The 20,505-nt window shown below is 40.8% G+C and overlaps 1 protein-coding gene across 1 annotated transcript; it reads left to right on the top strand.

Moving 5' to 3' along the window:
* Positions 1 to 5,711: 5,711 nt before the first annotated feature.
* On the top strand, positions 5,712 to 18,737 carry OTUD6B (OTU deubiquitinase 6B). The gene is made up of 7 exons (XM_054060000.1): positions 5,712 to 5,864; positions 9,727 to 9,881; positions 11,646 to 11,741; positions 13,344 to 13,656; positions 16,046 to 16,107; positions 16,782 to 16,888; positions 17,419 to 18,737. The coding sequence occupies exons 1-7, from the start codon at positions 5,774 to 5,776 to the stop codon at positions 17,501 to 17,503; spliced, it is 909 nt and encodes a 302-aa protein (XP_053915975.1). The 5' UTR covers positions 5,712 to 5,773; the 3' UTR covers positions 17,504 to 18,737.
* Positions 18,738 to 20,505: the final 1,768 nt, after the last annotated feature.

Below are 20,505 nucleotides of genomic sequence, written 5' to 3'. Positions count from 1 at the left end.
AGTTTGTGTGTTTTGTAGGCCTATTTTATCAGAGAATCATAAAATTATTTGGGTTGGAAGGGACCTTAAAGATCATGCAATTCCAAGCCCCCTGCCATAGGCAGGGACACCTCCCACAAGATCAGGTTGTTCAAAGCTTCATCCCTTGAAATTTTTCACTGAAAGGGTCATCAGGCACTGGAACAGGCTGCCCAGGGAGGTGGTTGAGTCACCATCCCTGGAGGTATTTAAAAGATGGGCAGACGAGGTGCTCAGGGACATGGTTTAGTGGCAGATGGTTGGACTTGGTGATCCAAGAGGTCTTTTCCAACCTGGTGATTCTATGATTCTGATTCTATGACCTCCAGGGATGGGGCATATACAACTTCTCTGGGCAACCTGTTCTTTGCTCCAGTACTCATATTTTTCCACTCCAGGTCCTTACCCTGTTTTACCTCTTGCTTTTGTCCTCCACATGTGCAATTCCTTGAATCTCTCTGGTTTCTCACTCAGCTTACCCCAGTTTTCTCTTGCAGCCTTGCATTTTGCCAGAGTTATCTCCCAACTCCACCCATCTGTGACAGAGATCAGTGACTCCCTGTCTCTTTCTCCAATTAGTCCTAGTCCCGTTGTTCATCTCCTATTTTTAAAATTCATAGAATCATATAATAGTTTGGGTTGGAAGGGACCTTTGAAGCCCCACCTAGTCCAACCCCACTGCAATGAACAGGTACATCTTCAACTAGATCAGGCTGCCAGAGCCTCATCCAACCTGGCCTTGATAGTTTCCAGGGTCATCTACCACCTCCCCGGGCAACCTGTTCCAGAGTTTCATTACCCTCATCGTAAAACATTTCTTCCTTTTATCTAGTCTAAATCTACCCTCTTTTAGTTTAAAACAATTACTCCTCGTATCACCACCAGCCCTACTAAAAAGTCTATCCCCCAAATTCCCCTTCTTTTGTCAAACACACCTTCTCCAAGTCCCTCTTCCATTTTCTGTACTAGCTCCAGAACTTCCTTCTTCTTGTCACAACCATGGTCCCTCTCTCAAACCATGTCCCTTCTAGGCCAATGTTCCTTTCACAGCTCTCAGTCAGAGATGTTCCCTTCCCCACCTCTGAGCCTCCAGATTCCTTTTCTGAATCTTCTGCTTGTCCCTAGAGCACTTAAGTTAGGCAGATTCCTTCCCTCCTGGGTTACCCAGCAGATGAGAGCACTGGAGGTGGGCTCCAGTACTCAGTCCTGTGGAGGGTAACAGCAGCCCAGCGTTCAGATTAGAGGATAAGTCTCACTTGGTACTTCAGCCCTGGCTAGACTGCTCCACCAGCCTGCAGGACCAGTCATGCCCAGCTGGATCAGCGCCAGGACTGCTGATGCAACTTCACATGCTGCCAAGCAACATGGAAAAAAGAGAATCTGAGAATAAATTTTTTCTGCTAGATGTGCTACCTGCCATGACCATACTAAAGGTGTTTCTGGTATCATAGGTAATTAAGGATCTATTCTGGTGGATGCCTCATTCTTGTGTGCAAACATTAAATCAATAGGGAAAAGCTTACTCCTAGCTATGAGTTCTTTGCACAGCATTGCAGATGAAGTTCCTGCTTACAGATCTAAATGTACGGTTCTGTACACTAGATGAGATTTGCAACTATTCACAGACCACCAGCATTTAGGATTGTCACTCAACAGGTTTACTCGAACTCCTCTATGAACTCCCAGTGCCGCTGAGTGTGCATGCGTTAGTTTTCCGCTCAAGTACAGCAGCAGTTTGTCTGACACCAACAAATATTTTTGGTTAAGTTGTGACAATGACGGTGAGAATTAACCAGTGGTCTGTATGGTGGAAAGCAATGGCCTAGACTAAGATATAATAATATTTCATTGAAATATGAAATTGTATTGCACAAATCACAGTACAAATTTTTAGTTATACATTTGTCTTGAGGCCTATGTACAATTAAAATGCAATTTTAGCTGGAATGCCTACTACTGAATGCTACTTTGAGACTCTCAAAGATTATAGTAACTGTCCAGTTATGCTTTTTAACAGTTTAAGGAATACCTAGGGTCCCTATTTCCTCACTGCCTGGCAAAAAGTGTCTGCTTACATGTGACACTTGCTTTCAATCATTTTATAACAATAACAGGAGCTATAGTTGGCAACTCCACAGTTTAGACAATAAACAAAGACTGTAGGAAAAACGACAGCAGCCTCAAGGGGTTTAGCAGAGCGTGGATTATTGGCAAGGATTCTTGCCAAGAAGACTACAGCAGCAAAATGTGATGACATTGAGTGCTAACCCTCTGAAACCTGAATGACAGTCCCTGCTGAATGCATTAAGTGACTTTTACTTAAGTACTGGAAATTCCAAGTGTCCAATTTTTAATTTTTTTTTCTACTGAAAAGCAGTGTGAAGAGCTGGTGCTGGGCTTCTTTTTGCTTATTGTTTCTGAGCACTTACGATGCATTCAAGTTACCTCTTGTCAAACACAGATCACGTCTCAGTCTTACACCTAAGAAAACTGCTTAAAAATCCAGACTCATGGTTTTTCATTAAATCTTTCCATTCCAGTTGCTGAGATTCCAGAAAGCAAAATACTGCAAAGCTCACAATACATCTGTAGAAGCTGGCAAAATTGTGCTACTAGCGCACACATTTCTCAATAGCAGTCTTCACAGAAATCAAGGACATCTCCAGGTACGAGCCAGTTTCTCTGTATGCCAGCATTTGTAAGGTAACTGAGTAATAAGTGACCCTGAACCCGTTTGCATTAACAGAGACCTGAGACTTTTTTTATATCTTTAGCACTACAAATATAAAAAGTAAATACACTGGGCTTTGTGAGCTACAAAATGTCTAATCCAGAAATGAACCCCACTATTTTGTTTAACTGATCAATGTGATTTATCACAAATGTTATGAAGTGATTGTGTTTGCATTAGGTCCTGATGCTTGCCGGATTTGTGTTGAAAAATTGTTAGAAGACGGTTTCACAGATGAGGGATCTTAGGTGCACTGTCCAAGTTAAAGGTAACCCTCAGTCATTGCCTTCAGTGACTTGACAATGACTCAGTCACATTTCAAAAGTGATTTTTCAAATCAGTGATTTGAATGGGAAGTTCAAGTTTCTTGAAACCAGCTTAATGAATTCATAACTTTAATACCAGAAAGGGCTGTTATGGTAATCCAGTTGGACTTCTTTGAATTCTGAGAGAATGTGGAGCCCATAACTTTCAGCTGACATAACACATATCCACAGGAAGGCTTTCAGTCTTGATTTAAAGACTTGTGTGACAGTGAACTTATCACCTCCTTGATAAAGTACTTCACAGTCAGTTACCTCAGATTTCAGTTCTCTTCTTTTTTTTTTTTTTTTCTTTTTTTCCCCTTTCAGCTTCTAAGCATTACATTTCATTATAACCTTATCCAGGTCCCCTGGAGCAAGCATTACAGAAGGGAGCGTTGGGGTCCTTGGTGCAGGGGGGAGAGCAGCTGGCACACTTGCAGCCCTGACAGACCCACACAGATGTCACGACTGCAGGTCCCCATGATGATGGTTTCCCTAGATTCATAGTTTTTTTCCTTTTATAAGATACTTTCTGGAGAGTCTGCAGCTTTTGGTCTCCACCATGCAAGCCATACACACACCTTGTGACACTAGCTAGTGTTACTTTTTCAGCTGGTAGCAAATGCCTCCTCCTGTTGCCTGGCTGTTTTTCTCTGGCTCAGCAGCTGCTTTCCTTTGGTATGCTCAAAGCAGTTGTCTTGACAACTTGTCATGTGCTTTATCCAAGCAATAACTGGCCATCAGTTAGTCGTTTATAAGGTTGAGTCCTCTGTTTTCAACAATATTTTCGAGGCCTTTGCTGTTATCCCACATTAAACATCAAGTTCATAATAGCTGTTTAGCACACAGCTGCAGTTCACAGGGCAGGTTCTCACCACAGGTTGGCAAGAAGCCCTGCAGGCTAGGACTGGAGCCTCGTGAAGGACACATTGAGCCTGTGGCATTCTGCTGGCAAGGATAGCGCTCTTCTTAACAGATTTAATTTACTCTAGGTTGCATGATAGGAGAGAAAACTCATCTTTAGCTGGCCATGCAGCATGACCTCCCCAGCATTTATCATACTGCTACTCTCCCTTGTACTTAGCGTGCTCTAAAACCTCCATTCCCACCTAATTTTGAGTTCAACTGTATTGAGATGTGTTGTTCCAATGAGGCTAAAATATCATAAGGTCACATTGATCAACCTAGCTTCCATATCACTTAGCACTTCACATTTGGTCACCTGAGGTATGTGTATGTGTTTATTTGTTTTTTCATATATATTCTACATTTCCTTTTGGATTGCTGCTAAAGATAACAGCAGAAGTCTGGAATAAAATCAGTAGTCACTACAGGGACCTCACTGGATATACCCCTTTGACTGGGGATAGTGGCAGTGAAGGGAAGCAGCCTGTGCTACCTTTTCTTTTGAAATATTTAAGCTTATAGCCTACTTATGTCCAGTCTAAATCTGCCCCTCTCCGGTTTATATCCATTGCCCCTAGTCCCACCACTACAGGCCTTTGTAACAGCCCCTCCTCAGCTTTCTTGCATCCCCCTTACCAGCACATGGGAACCCCAGCTCTTTATGGTCCCAAACAATTATCAGAAATTGCAAGCAGTAACTACTTCTTGTATCAGATGAGCTGACTGTACCCTTTTTTCTCTGCTAAGACCTGCCCACAGAGCCCTTTATGTGGCAGGAAAGCCTCACAGCTATGTCACTCAAGGACAGACATAGAATCATTGAATTACCAGGTTGGAAAAGACTTCTTGGGCCATCAAGTCCAACCATTGCTATCTGCCACTAAACCATGTTCCTGAGCACCTTGTCTAGGTCATTCCCCCCTTGTCCTGTCCCCTGTCAATTGGGAGAAGAGGCCAGCCCCCTCCTTCCTACAACCTCCTTTCAGGTAGTTGTAGAGAGCAATAAGGTCTCCTCTCAGCCTCCTCAAGGCTAAACAACCCCAGTTCCCTCAGCCGCTCCTCATAAGACTTGTTCTCCAGCCCCCTCAGCAGTTTCATTGCTCTTCTCTGCACACACTCCAGAGCCTCAACATCCTTCTTGTAGCGAGGGGCCCAAAACTTAACACAGGATTCGAGGTGTGGCCTCACCAGTGCCGAGTACAGGGGCAGAATCACTTCCCCGGTCCTGCAGGTCACGCCGTTTCTGATACAAGCCAAGATGCCATTGGCCTTCTTGGCCACCTGAGCACACTGCTGGCTCATGTTCAGTCGGCTGTCAACCAGCACCCCCAGGTCCTTCCCCTCTGTACAGCTCTCCAGCCACTCTTCCCCCAGTCTGTAGCACTGCATAGGGTTGTTGTGCCCCAAGTGCAGGACCCGGCATTTGGCCTTATTAAACCTCATCCCATTGGTCTCAGCACAGCGGTCCAGTCTGTTCAGATCCCTGTGGAGCCTCCCTTACCCTCCAGCAGATCGACACTTCTTCTTTGCTAAGAGTGCACTCAATGCCTTCACTCAAGTCATTTTCCCCTAACTTCGGCCTCGGCCACCGCCGCTTCTCGGCACCCGAGACCCAAAGACGCGCCGCCCCCAACCCCCTCCCGCGGCCCATCAGCGAGAAGCTCCTCACGTGGAGCGAGAGCCCTCCCAGGGGGCGGGGCACCATCAGGGGTCACGCGCGGGCGGGCGCGGTGGGCGGGGCCAGGCGGGGCGGAAGCGTGGAGAGGCCCCGCCTCCCGCCGGGGGTTCACGCGCGGGGCGAGGAGCGGCGCGCATGGAGGGCTCCGGGGACGAGGAGTCGGAGGCCGAGGGGCCGCTGCAGCGCCTGGTGAAACGGCAGCGCAAGGAGAAGCGGGAGCTGCAGGGTGAGGGGCGGGGGAGGAGTGGGACGGCGGCGGCGGGCTGGACCTGGCGCCCCGCGGAGGCGAAGCGGGAAGGCCCGGGCGGCCGCGGGAGGAGCTCGGAGGGGCGGGAGGATGGGTGGCGAGCGCGTTCGTCTTCGGCAAAGGAGGCAGCAGCCCCCGCGCCGCCCTGGCAAGCGGGAAAGGCGTCGGCAGAGGTGTCAGAGCGCCGCTTTGCTCCGAGGTGCGGTTCTGGGCATGCGGGGGAGCTACCGAGCTCGCCCTGCTGTCATCGTGGGAGCCTGGCGGTGCCTGAGAGCCGTGACACACTGCTAGGCTGCTTGTGAGTTAGAGGAGGTGTGCCTTTGTAAGGCTCTTTAGATTGAAAAGCCTACATAAGGGTCCTTGCTGTCCAGGTGGTTACTTAAAGGGGGCCTACAGGAAGGCTGGGAAGGGGCTCTTTATCAGGGAGTGCAGTGATAGAACGAGGGGTTATGGCTTTTAGATGAAAGAGGGGAGATTTAGATTAGATACTAGGAAGAAATTTTGTACTGTGAGGGTGGTGAGGCACTGGAAAATTTGTCCAGGAAAGTCATGGATGCCCCACTCCTGTAAGTGTTGAAGGCCAGCTTGGATGAGGCTTTGAGTAACCTGATGTAGTGGATGGTGCCCCTGCTTGTGGCAGGGCATTGGAACTGGAATCTTTGAGGTGCCTTCCAACCCAAACCATTCCTTGATTCCGTAATGTGATTTGTTCATTCAAAGTGCAGTTGATCTGAAATAAACTTTCATGTTCTGTCTATTCACAGTAAAGTACTAACAGTAGAGGACCTGTGTGGTCTCTACAGTGATACATATGAACTGTTCACGAGCCACATTGTACCTACCCAGTTACAGTCAATTAATGTAATTAAGTAGTTCTTGTAGCTGGATTCTGTAAGGCTGAGTTTTGTAGTTGATTGTAACCTTTTTTGTTAAGCTTTTGAAATTACTGGTATATTGATGAGGCCTTTTCCTTGTTTAGCTTTTATGCTATGTAGTGAAGTAGGCCAGTCTGCAGCCTTTTATCACTTAGAGTGTTAAAGAAGAGGAGAGATGCTATTGGACTGCTTTTTGTCATTAAATCTATAGGAACTTACTGTGTTTTGGTTGAAATGAAAAAGAAGGGTAGGAATCAAGCATTGTGGTTAGGTGGCTGGAGCACATGACACAAGGATTGACAGAGGCTGAGGAACAGAGGGATTTTTCATGTGAAGGTGTTAAGGCGGTGTCTTACTGCAGTGCTCTACTGCCTAAAGGTAGGAGGTTTATACGGAAGACAAGAGCCTCAGTCTTGCCTTTTAGGAGAGGCAGGTGACCTGAAGACACAGGTTTTCCTAGTTGAAAAACAGATTTCAGTTAAGTGCAATGATTAACTGTTTGACAGATAGCTAACTGGTTTGTTCATCAGAATTAACATAAGGTGCATCTCAGCCTCTGGAAATCCAGCAGTGATCCAGATGATGATCCTTCTCTCCATACTCCATACCCCCTTATACTCTGCTTGTGTATTTGTGTATGCCTCTGAAGTCCCAGATTTCCTTCTTTCCCATTATGTTAATTTTTATGAACAAAACAGTTTTTCTGTCTGTCACACTCAGAGTCACTTAGGCTGATGCATCTGTGAGGCTGACTGGTTAACACAGATCTCTCCATGTGAGCATTCGTGCTGCCTCCTCTTAAAAATTTCATTATCATCACCATCATCTTCACTTCCATTCTGACAGTCAAGTGTGAAGGACAGGAAAATATACAGGTGGTGAATAGCAAGCAGGGTGTTTAATAATAGCTGCTGTAGCTCTAAAACAGTGGAAACAGAAATAATGAGAGCTACCAGGGAGTGCTCATGTAACAGCACAGGCTGTGAAAGCTGTCTTTGCAAGCTAGAGAAGAGCAGAAGACTATGAGGGATCTCTTAGTTTCCACAGCACAATGGATGAAGCCAGACTCTTTAAAGTGTAGAGAATGGACTAGAGGCAATGGCTGAAATTGGTAACAAGAAAAACCCTCACGAGAGGAAACGGGGAAAATATTTTCTTAAAGAGAATGGTTAAACATTGGAAAAAACCTGCCCAGAAAGGTTGCAGAATGTCTGTCCTTGGAGACTTTGCACAGTCATCTGAATAAATTCCAGATCAATCTGAATTAACATAACTTAATGTAGCTTTTAATTCAACCCTGCTTTGAGCAGGAGGTTGAACTAGATGACCTCCAGACATCCTTTTGAACCAAACTGTTCTATTATTTGAGAAAGTCCATGATTTGAGCAACAGATGTCATCTACTTGGATTTGTACAGAGCATTTAATGCTGTCCCATGGGACATCCTTGTCTCTAAATTGGAGAGACAGAGATTTGATGAATGGACCCTCAGTGGATAAGGAGTTGACTGTATTGTCACACTTGGAGAGTTGTGGTCAATAGCTCAATGCCAGGTGGAGATGACTGACAGGTGGTACTCCTCCGGGGTCGGTATTGGGACTGGCACCATTTAACATCTTTGTCAAAGACATGACAGTGGAAATAGAGAGTGCCCTCAGCAAGTTTGCTGGGACCTTGACAGGCTTGAGAGGGGACCCTATGTGAACCTCATGAAGTTCAAAAAGGCGGAGTGAAAGGTCCAGCACCTGGGTAGGCGCAGTTCCTGGTATTGGTACAGACTGGGTGTGAAGGGATTGAGAGCAGCCCTGGAGAGAAAGGCTGGGGTGTATTGGTGGATGAATAGCCAGATGTGAGCCAACAATGTACGCTCACAGTCCAGCAAGCCAACTCTTTCCTGGGCTGTATCAAAAGCATGGCCAGCAGGTTGAGGGAGGTGATTTTGCCACTCTATTCTGCTAACCTAGCTGGACTACTGCATCTAGCTCGGGAGTCCTCAGCACAGGAAAGACATGGACTTGTTGGAGCGGATCTAGACATGGGACACGAAAATGATCCAAGGGATGGAACATCCTTCCTATGATGAAAGGCTAAGAGAGTTGGGGTTGTTCAGCCTCGACAAGAGAAGGCTCTGGGGACACCTTGTAGCAGTCTTCCAGGACCAAAAGAGGACGTACAGGAAAGCTGGAGAGGGACTTTTTACGAGGGCCTGTAGCGATAGGACAAGGGGTAAGTTTTAAGCTGAAAGAGGGTCGATTTAGACTGCATGTAAGGAAAAAAATCTTTACTATGAGGGTGGTGAGGCACTGGAACAGGCTGCCCAGAGAAATTGTGAAAGCCTCATCCTTGGAAGTGCTCAAGGCCAGGCTGGACAGGGCTATGAGCAGCCTAATCTATTGAAAGGTGTTCCTGTCCATGGCAGGGGGTTGGAACTGGATGACCTTTGAGGTACCTTCCAACCCAAACCATTCTGTGAAATGGAGCCTTGACTTACAACCTAAAAAAACGTATGGAATTTAAGCAAGGTGACGGGTTTTACTTCTTGAATACTCTTTTTGCTTTTAGAAATGTTATTTTAAGGGCAGCTGAACTCTGGTTTTGCTTCTCGTCTGCTGCTTGCCTGACTAAAAATTCACACGTTTTTCCTGTGACAGAATTTGAGATCTCAGTGCCCAAGTATCCTTTTTGAAAGCAACAGGCTGAGGTAGACTGTGTTGATGAATTTCATAAGTGTAGTAGTAGCCCAACACAGTTTTTTCTTCTTCAGATAGAGCACTTGCATCTCTTAAGAAAAACCCAGCTGCTTTAAAATGTGATGAGCCTAATAGGCATTTTCATAGCTAAACTGTTAAAACATACTGATGTGTTGTTATTTGTAAACTTTCTGTACAACTTCCAGTTCTCATTTCTGCAATGACTGGAGTATCTGTATTTAGAGATAATGTTTTATTACATTACTTCTCTAACAGCAAAAATTCAAGGAATGAAAAATGCTGTTCCCAAGAATGATAAAAAGAGACGAAAACAGCTAGCTGATGAAGTTGCCAAACTAGAGGCAGAACTTGAACAGAAGCACAAGGAGGAATTAAAGCAGCTGAAGGAAGATTCACCTGAGGAGAATAAGGTACCTTAACTTTAGATTAATTTGTATGCATACAGTTTGTGTTAGTGCGACTTTAATTTTTAAGAATTATAATGAAGCAACACTTTAAAGTATTGCTCTTTTTCCTCTCAGTTATTCTTTTCATCTTTGGAAAGAAAGCTGTTTCGGTGGGTGGGCATTGCTAGAAGGGGCATGTTTTTTTGTTGTTCTTGAGCAGTTTTGCTCTTAAGGCTCTCCTAGTAGCTCGGTCATCTTAAAGATTTTCTTTTTTTAAAAAACAGTTTCTGTTATATTGTCACTCTAATTGTCTTTTGTAGACCACCAGTGTATTGTTGGCCTTAAGTGTGCATTTGACCGATGCAGTGTGTTTTATCTTCCAATTCTGTCAACAATGTAATTGATCTTTTTGTAAAAAGACACTTTCTGTGATGGTGAGAATTATTGTCTAATGTGCCAGTGGTCTGCCATGTTGGCTACGTACTTAAATGCTTCCAGTTTGCTGTTTGATGGCACACTACTTAATTTTTAAAAGGCTTAGCCATATTCAAATTTAGCTGCAAAAAACGTTGTCACCTGAGTAAACTAGGTACTGTTAAATACTCATGTGACATACAAGATTCACCTGTGTTTTAGCACTTAGTAAGTAGAGTGTTGGAAACTGTCATAGTGACTTTACAATCCATTGACTTTAACTCTGTATACTACTGAAAAGAACTGTCATGTGCCTGAATTTAAGGACTGTCTGTGCGACTGGGCCTGTTGATATACTTTCTCCTACTTAAACGAATGTAAAGCTTATGGCTAAATTGATGTGAATCATGTTAATGTTCCATGCTCATAACGTTTCCTTAAGCATTTCCTGAACAGTTTGTGTCTATTTGCTGTTTAAATCTCATAAAGAAACAAATGAAAACCTGTCTGCCTGACTGCTTTCTAACAAAGCGTCAAGCAGAATGTACTTGTGCTTGAAAATGAGAGTGAAAACACCTCTGAATGACTTAGGGAAAAATAGAGTTGGTTGAGAAGCCTCTGCTGAGAATTCTTGTGAAAAAAAGTTTTCAATTGTGAGAGTTTGGCTTTATAACAATCAGATGCATAAGCATTAAACAGAATACTTCTGTTTACTTGTATCTTAGATTAGTTTCAGGAGTTTGTATTATTTTGCTAAATGATCTGTCAAAACTTTACAGTGGAGCACCTTTCAAGCTAAAGTAGTTGTTCTGGATATAGCTTTGCCTGAAAGGATTTTGAGATGTATTGTTTCTTTGACTACTCAGCTTTGTTTTCGGATTGAGACGTGTCCATGCTTCCAAAGGTGACATCAAGTTCATATCACAGGGCTGGCTTTGTCACCGTTCTTGAGAAACGTCAGCTCTCTGGTGGAGCCTTCTCCTGCTTTAATTTTCACGGAACTTCATGATGGCTCTTTGGGTACTTCAGTTTTGGGTGTGGTGAGGAAAGCTTTCCCTTTCAGCCAGTAAGCAGTGTTCACACTTGCTTGTGGAAGCGTGTGAGAAGATACAGAGATTAAATTCGTGATGCGCAGCTCATAACTGTCTCTTTGGTGAGACTACAAAATAATTATAAAATGCATGACAGTAGTTTGAGGTGTGAAATGCTTTACTTTTTGCTTTGACAGGATCTGCAGTATACACAGATCTTTGTGTTTCAAACTTAATTATATCCTGCAATTACTTAGGAACAGAACTTGGAACTGTTTCAGGAGATGCACATCTCAGTTATCATTTATACTAATAAGAACATTTAACTACTTCTTCTTTTTAGACAGATTCTGTAGCTGATGGGGTTGCAAATTTAGAGCTTGAAGGAGCAGAGCAACGAATTCAGCATCCTCGAATATCAAAGGCACAGAAGAGGCGGGTATGGCTTAAGATTTTAAAATTTTATAGATACTTTCATTGAAGTTATATTGACTTAAACTTAACTGTAGTAACCACAGTTAAACAATTTTGCTGGGTGTATTACCTGGGTAACTTGATATTGGTACTGTACATACTGGGTGCCTTGAAAAAAATCTGTAAAGCTACTACCTAGAGAAATGTAAGCATTTTATAAGTAGTTGTGCTTCAACCCTCAGCCATGAGCTAGGAATCAGAATAGGTCAGGAGATGAGAGCCAGAAAAAACAAATTATGTAAAACAAATTATTCTAAAAGAATTCCACTAAAAACATTCATAAAGTAATTTAATTTTAAAAATGCAAAAATACTGTGTGGAAAGTATGCAAGTAGTAGAACTTTACATAGTTAACAAAAGAACATAAGTGCTGAAATTATTGTGAGTTTTTGAGTTGTTAAGAAATGCTATGCGATGCTCAGCCATTAGGGTTAAATTTTGTTAAGCTTCAGATGATAAATTGCGATGGTTTAGCATTCTTATTGTACCTGCATGAAGGGATGTTCAGGGACAAAGAAGCACTGCTTTATTGCAGAGTCCATCCCCTGTTACATGATCAGTACTGCAGAGCTGCCTTGTAACAGGTGCAATAAAGGAATGTTGTTAATTCATTGCACCATATCTAGGAAAAGTAGAAACTCTGTAGTCTAGTTTTCCTAGATTGTGGTCACTTAAACCAGTCTGGCCTTGATTTATGCTGAATTTTATGGGTGAAAGTGAAAAGATCATTCTCTGTACTGCTTCCTTTTTTGTTTACTTGTTTGCTTTGACTTTTTCCCTTGTTAACTTAAGTGTAAATTTACAAAGCATTCTTTAAAAGTAATTTTTAATTTTTGTATTATTACATCCCTTCTTGTATTCTCTGTGTGTATTCTTAGCCATCCTTTGCATTAAAAGCAGTCTTTTATGATGTATACTACCTAGCCTGAGGGAGTTTCAGTTTCATGACGTGAGCTCTGTTATGCAACCATATGCGTAAGTGTTAGATCATATGCTCGTTAAGAAAGAGCAATATTTTCTTTTGTTTAATTAGAATTCCTGTAGTTGTTTGTCAGTGTGGTGAAATATGTATTCTTGAAGAAATTACTTCTATTAATAGGCCTGGTACAGGTGTTGTAAAGTGTTATTTTGCATGTTGCTATAATTAATATTTCTCCTGCCACATAATCTTGTGTGTGGTGTCAGAGGCAGCTGGGATATATTGGTCACTTATCGTTTGTAATGTTTGAGTTTAGGGGGTGTCTAAGATTTGGTAGTACTGGTTTGGGAGAGCATTTCACAGATATGAATGCACTGCGAATACGTTTGAAGAGTTTGAAGCGAGCACTGGACAGTCTCCGTAGGGAAGCAGTAATGGTGCCAAGCCTGACAATATTCAAGAAGCATTTGCGCAATGCCCTCAGACAAGTGGTGTGAATGTTGGGGTTGTCCTACGCAGGGACAGGAGTTGGTCTCAATGATCCTTGTGGGTCCCTTCCAACTCAGGATGTTCTATGATTCTAAGAGGTGTACAGACATCTTCTAAATTTTAACATTTTATTTGATTTTTTTGTGTTTTTAATTTAAGGAAAAGAAAGCTGCCTTGGAGAAAGAAAGAGAAGAGAGGATAGCTGAAGCTGAGATAGAAAATTTAACAGGTGCTAGACATCTTGAAAGTCAGAAACTTGCCTCCCTGTTGGCAGCAAGGCACTTAGAGATTAAACAGATACCTTCAGATGGCCATTGCATGTACAGAGCTATTGAAGATCAGCTCAAGGATCGCCAAAATTCTTGGACTGTTACAACTCTGAGGAACCAAACAGCAAAGTATATGCAAAGTCATTTCGATGACTTCCTGCCATTTCTTACAAACCCTAATACTGGAGACATGTATAGCAGAGGTAAGACTTATGGCATAAGAGAATTTAAAAACTATTTTAAGTATTTCTGGTAGTTCTCAATCTCTGCTACATCTGAATTGAGAGTAACCCAGTGATGTGAACTTTGTCACTTTGTTGATTTGGTTGTGTTCTGTGGAACACAGAAATGTGATCCACTATGAAACCTGGTACACCTGAATCTTTGTGGGTTTAATCTTGCAAACATTATTCCCTGTTTAAAAAAAAAATAAATCAGAACTTCCTGGTTACTAGATGATAATCACATTCTGGGATGTGATTTAAGTTGTATTATAAATGGCTTGTCTACCAGGTTAGGAAAGTTTTTTTTGTCAACCTCTATATTGGTGTTTTCAATTTACATAGGAGAAAGCTGTTAAAAACGAGTATGAAATTCAAGCAGATCAATTTTATAGTAGTTTATGTAGATGCTTTTTCTTATTCTACCCTTTAATTTCACCGTTTACGCTAGGCTTTTGGAGCCCTTTCTTATAAGGAGACTAAACTAAAAAATGTAAAGGCATTTAACGTGAAGCAATGGTGTAGGCTAAGTAAATGCAGTTAAATGGAGTATATGCACTTCTCTGCGTGTCTTGAACAGCAGGCAAATGACTTTATACATTTTTTTTTAACTTACAGCCACAATCATTTAAGTTATTGCTGTGTATTTCAGTTGGTAACTGGGGGTCTGTTGTGAAGTAGGACGCATTTTTCACATGTTGACAGAGATAATTGTCACAGAATAAAGGTGCCCTAAGAGAAGACCGAATGAAGTTCTGCAGAGCAGCAGCGAGTCGCAATTTTCTTACGTTTCTTAAGTCTGCTATAAGGGGAATGTATGAAACCCAGTTCTGAACAGTTTTCAGGAAGTCTCTTTTTCCTTTATCAGAAGCTGTTCATAGAATTCAGAGCCTAAAGGGTTGTAATTTATAAACTGGAAAGCTTGGTTTCAATAGAATGTGAGCTGCAAAAGGTTTATTTAGCTATTAACAAAGGAACAATTTGGAATACTTCAGAGGTTAAAACCAAGGCAGCTAATTTGGAAATTAAAGAAAAAAAACAAACTACGAAACAAACAACCAGAAACAACCAACTCCCCCAAAAAACAACAGCTGAACTACGTACAGTTACAAGATTTTAAAAATGTGCCTGATGTGTAGGTAGTGTAAGAATTGAGCGTACGTCTTGCTATCATATTTTTTTCTAGGGTTGCAAAACAGCACCCTCTGAAACTTAACAGGAAGATAACTGTGTGCTATTTCATGCTTGTTATTAACAGTTCCTTGAATAAAAAGTATGAAATATAAACCTGTACTACTTTTTGTTCTCATACTTGTTTTTATTTCTGTCTTCCGTCTTAATTTTCCTCTCTAAAACATTTATAGGGTTTTTTGGCCTCTGGTAGTTGTATTAGGTTCATCTATAGATATCAATGTGCAAAGACAGGACCACTAAATCACGGTTCAATCAGATATGCTTTATTCAACTATACTATTATACCTTAACCTATTACACCTGGCTACATAAAAACTTATCAGCTTACAGAGTCATGAATTGGTGTCAACTATTGAGGAGGAGGAAGGGATGGAGCATGGTGCTTGGATGGTCAGAGTCGATAGGAACTGGAAGGTGCCCCGTAGTTTGAAGATGTGCATGTATTCCTTCTCGACCCTCACACATCCAGCCCAGCTCCTTTATACTCCTCTTGAGGACTTCAGAAAAGGGTTAGCAGCATCACCCACACCTCAGGTGGCCAGCGCATGAGCAAACTGAGTGCTAACTTATTTGTCCCACGTTGACAGTGGTTTCAACACCAAGCCCTGTTCTCATAACTGCTTTCCTGACTTTTTTTTTTTTTATCCAGTTCTCTCCCTGTTATCTGCCTAGTTAGGTACAAACAGTCACATACTTTCTCACCGCAAACTGGCTAAGAATTGTTGCTTAAGCTAATTCACTACTTTAAGATTTAAGTGTGCAATACTTTAACTATGTATATATTTATATGCCATTTGTGTGTATATATATATATATAATGTCCAACAATGGACCATTGTTTATCATCTCTGATACGTGCCACTGCATGGTCTGTTCTTGGGACACAACAATATTCAACTATTCTAAACTTATCTAACACAACATTTGACTGTACAATACTTTAACAATACATATATATGTCTCATTTGTCTATGTCATGTCCTACAACGGACCATTAGTTATTATCTCTCATACAGTGGTTTCCTTTTCCTTTCCTTCTCTTCAGTGAACATAGTTTTTTCCTGTATGTGTTTGGACTTCTCAGGTTCTAATTCTTCACTGTACAACCAGTATTTTTCCTCAGTTGCTTGTTATCAAATAAGAGATGTACTAAAAGTTGTCTTTTCTTTCCCTGCAGAGGAATTTGAAAAGTACTGTGATGATATAGTAAATACAGCTGCATGGGGTGGTCAGCTGGAAGTAAGTGTTGGATGGATAATTTGTGTTTGTGAAATTCTGAAGTGAGTAAATATACCTTCAAAAAAAGGCTTCTTAAGAAAGAATACCTGAAGGCATAAGGGAACATAGTCATAACAAGTTTACTTTTACCTATGGTTACAGATTGTTTTCCTATAGTAGTAGCTTTTCTGATGATGTACCGCTGTTCTGATGTATTTGGTAGGATGCAAGTTAACAAATTCAGTAGTTCTAAATGTCATTAGAAAGACTGACAGTGTGAGGGGAGGAAGACTTTCTAAGGAGAAAAAGTTTTATTATGCAGACTTTGATGGTAGCAAAGTTGACTAAAGTGGAACAATAGAAGATTTTTTTAATGTAAACTAGAACTTGAGCTTGAGGAGAACATTTATTTCATTTTGTCTTATTTATTGTTTTATGAAAGAGTAGTTTCCAAATTACTGAAGGTAGCCAAACATTATCTGTGTTGGATCATCAAAACAATGATTAATTTAAAGCAACCTGTTTTCAATTAAAGTATAAAAGGTTAAAGTAATTTTCCTTATTTCAATAAAGTTTATTTTCTAATGGTATTTTAAATGTTATGGCTGAACTCTTGTCTCCTAAATGCCATGTTTTACTCTCTCCTCCCTACGTTGGATTTAATCTTGTTATTGAATTGTTTTTATGCCTTAAAGCTAAGAGCTTTGTCACACATTTTGCAAACACCTATTGAAGTAGTGCAAATGGATTCCCCTCCCATAATTGTTGGTGAAGAATATTCAGGCAAACCAATAATACTTGTGTAAGTATGTAATTTTATCCCTTCTTAAAATTAGTGCACTTATTTCTATATCAGAAGGCTCATCTTTGATTCTCGCCCTTTCTTTTATTTTCTGTTATGTGTCTTACATTGAAACACTGCCCGAAAAATGATCTTGCAGGTCAGAAATAGTGTTTTTGATCGATTCACTAAGTTTAAAGACACTGTAATTTGAGTTCTTAAAATGTTGACAATCAGTCTGCAGTGTGATTCAGTCACTGCTTTATAAAATGCTGCAAGCTCATTTTGCTTGTTAGATAATCACAAGATAATAGGGAAATTGATCTGTGATGCTGCAGGAAACTATTTTTTTCCTCTTCAAAGTTTGTCAGTCTGTGCCTAGAAGTCACCGGAATTAAAAACTCTTTGTTAATACTGTCCTGTTTAATGACTCTATATTTTCTGTGCTAAAGCTTGCCTTTTTTAAAGTTGTCGTTCAGTGCTGTTAATGTTTGGCATGACATTCTTTTAGTTAAACTGAGAACTAATTCTGTAACTTCTTTGGTTTTTAGGTACATGAGACATGCCTACGGATTAGGAGAACATTACAATTCTGTAAAACTTCTAACAGATGCCACTACAGAAAATGGCAGCTAGCATACAAAAGTCATAATTCCACGTGGATAAGTGTTGGGCTCCAGACAGACTGGAAAGTAAAAAACTAAATGGAGTGGTTTATAAATGAAAAAAAGACATACAAGTTTTGACTATAAATCAGAAATTGCTCTTAATTTAAAACAGAACCAAACTAAACCCACGCAGCGCTACTTTGAACTTATTGATATTGTTCATGTTTAGAAGATCTTCTCTAAAATACTGGCTGCGTAGATCGGAATCTTTTTTTTTTTTCAATAGAGCTTCATCCCATGCTGCAGTGAAAATAGTCATTAATGTTTTGGTGAATCAGCATTTTTGCTGAAGAATTAAGATTACCTAAAAGTTCCTGCTACATTTTTTTTCTGGCAGATTGTGATGTCCATGTGAGAGTTAAGGCATTTAAAATAATTGGTTTTATTTTGGTTGTTGGAATACAACATATATATAGTTGTTTCTTCAGTTTTGTCAGGATGTAGCTTTAATGCTGTAGTAGGGATCCCCTTTATTTGGGCACAGAAGAGCGGGAGGCAAACCCAGTACTAGAGTATCTTGCATGGCTGAAGGAACTGCACAATTGTTTTATTTTCATAGGATCACAGAATGCCACGTTGGAAGAGACCTCAAGGATGTTTACGAAGGTTTGAGGACTTCAGTTTGGTGGTTTTTTTTTTTTTTTTTTGCGGTTGGCAAGATCTGAATGTTCAGTGCTGTTCCTAGTACTGAATCTATAGGAAGGAACAGTGTTGTTTATGGACATACACTGTAAAATCTGTGCATCCTTTGTATTCCTTCATTTGTGCGTTTTGGTAACACAGAAATTTTACAAATAGCTCCTCAATGTCCTCACTCCAGGAAGTGAAACTGATCTGAATTCCTCCTTTATGGATCTGCTGATCTAAGGACTTCGTGATCCGAAGTGTGATGCTTTATAATGCTTAAACCAGCTGGTTGCATATGGATGTACAAATAACCACCTTAGGTTTTCTCAGTAACTTTAAAGGTGATCTGCAGAAGAATCAAGTTTATTTCTATTGCGTTTAACGATGCATAGAGACTTCAAAGGCGGTGTTGTTTTAATATGACTTGGCTGTTACATTACAAATGTAGATTTTTGTCTAAGCACTGTAAATGTGGCTCCAAAATAAGCAGCATACTGAAACCAAAGTTATAAAGCAATTGTATTTTAACAATTGAAGTGATGGGGGTTTTTTAAAAATAAAAAAAAAAATAAAAAGCCTTAGTCAATACCATGATAGTATTTTAGTGCTGATGAGTTGGATTAGAGGGAAGTGATTCATGTCAAGTTTTAAACAGCTTTGCCTTGATTTGAGGATTGTGATTTAACAGTGTGCATCTTGTAGTCCTTCAGTAAAGCTGGCCAGCAGATTGACATTCCTGGGGCTTAAGTAAGAGCAGACTTTTCTTTCTAAGAAGGAGGAGATCAGTGGATCAGATTGTCTGATTTAAAGCACTTTTAGAGAGAGGAAGGGGGGAAAAAATGAAGCAGTTACAGTAGGTGGGTTTGGACAAGCAGAACTTGAATTATGGCTTTTTTAGACCGGTGCCTGCCAGGAAAACAAAGTATCTACCAGATCAGGAGTTTTTACATCGTATTTATCTGATACCATATTGCACATATAGCTGTATTCATTGCAGCTGGTTTACTGTAGAATGTGGTTTACTGCCTTGATTGTACAAAACAATGTTTTTAATTGAAAAAAAAAAATTGGACTCAATGGTATGGAAAAAAGTGTCTTTATTCTTAATGCCACTATGAATTTCACTGAAAACAATAATCAGAAATACTCTTCTCTGTGTTGCTTAGAGCTGATGTGACATGGAATGCACATGCTGCGTTTTATAGATAACCTGTGAAAAAAGTCCTTTGGTTTATTGGTTTTTCATTCTTGTTTGATTAACTGACTGAGAAGAGATGCCAGAATTGTGGAATGCCCATACCAATAGTTTGTCCTGTTGGATATGTTTACAATTTGTATAAAGCAAAGTAATGTTTTAATATAGTGAGTGACAGATCCTTACTACTGCTGTATGGGACTTGCCAATAAGTAATAAATCGGTTTATTTGTGGCAAAATTTGTTGTGGTCACTTTTTTTTTGGTACTTGGGTTGTTCACATCTTAATTCCTAGTATTAATAAGTTTACTAACTTATTTTTTTATGGCTTTAGGGCTTTAGTATAATAGGAGTTCTTCAACAACTTATTCCTATTCAAGCAGACAAAGCTTTACACTTTATAAAATGAAGTTGTTTCTGAACAAAATTTATCCTCAGTGTTTTAGCAGTTAAAATTGAATGCTTCTAAAAAACTTTATTTGAAAATACTAATGAACTTCCCCATATGTAAAAATGATGAATTGGAACTGAGAGTTTTTTTTCAGAATTTACCTTTTAACTTCTTTGACGAATTACATTTTTCTCTACAAATTAGCACCACTGCTTTTGAGTTGATAGGTATTTAAGTAGCATTTCTTGCTTTTTCTAGCAATTCATTGACCTCTGTTTCTTCAGTCGCTCTTTCTTTTGAGGCCTGGTAGGTATTATTTTTTTTCCAAGATTGAGATTAGGGCTGCTCGCGTAGATGGGAGGGAAACTGCCTAGTGGTTTGCAATAACGTGTGGGACAATATCCTTAAAGGGGAGAAAGCCTGATTGCTGTTGAAAGCGATGTATGCAGAGGAATCCATAGAGTCATGCGGGGTTGGGTCATGTATTGCTATGTTGTCGCCCTGGCAGCCGTGTGGGTCAGGGTGCAGAGAAGAGCAGTGGCCTCTGCTCCGAGCCACGGCGTTTGCCGCAGTCCCGGTCTCCATGCTCTGTGCTCCCTCACTGGCATGGGCTGCGGGAGGTGGGTGGCAGTGGGAGGGAGAGCAGGCCTGCCATAAAGTGCTTAAATATTCCATGACTAAGGATTTTTTTAAAAGAAAAAATATAAAGTGCAATGATGCAGTGATGTTCCTTGTGCACATGTGCACCATTCTTACA

The sequence above is a fragment of the Cuculus canorus genome, chromosome 2 (assembly GCF_017976375.1).
Source record: "Cuculus canorus isolate bCucCan1 chromosome 2, bCucCan1.pri, whole genome shotgun sequence".
Classification (NCBI taxonomy): domain Eukaryota; kingdom Metazoa; phylum Chordata; class Aves; order Cuculiformes; family Cuculidae; genus Cuculus; species Cuculus canorus.
This window is presented reverse-complemented; position numbering and strand designations above follow the sequence as displayed.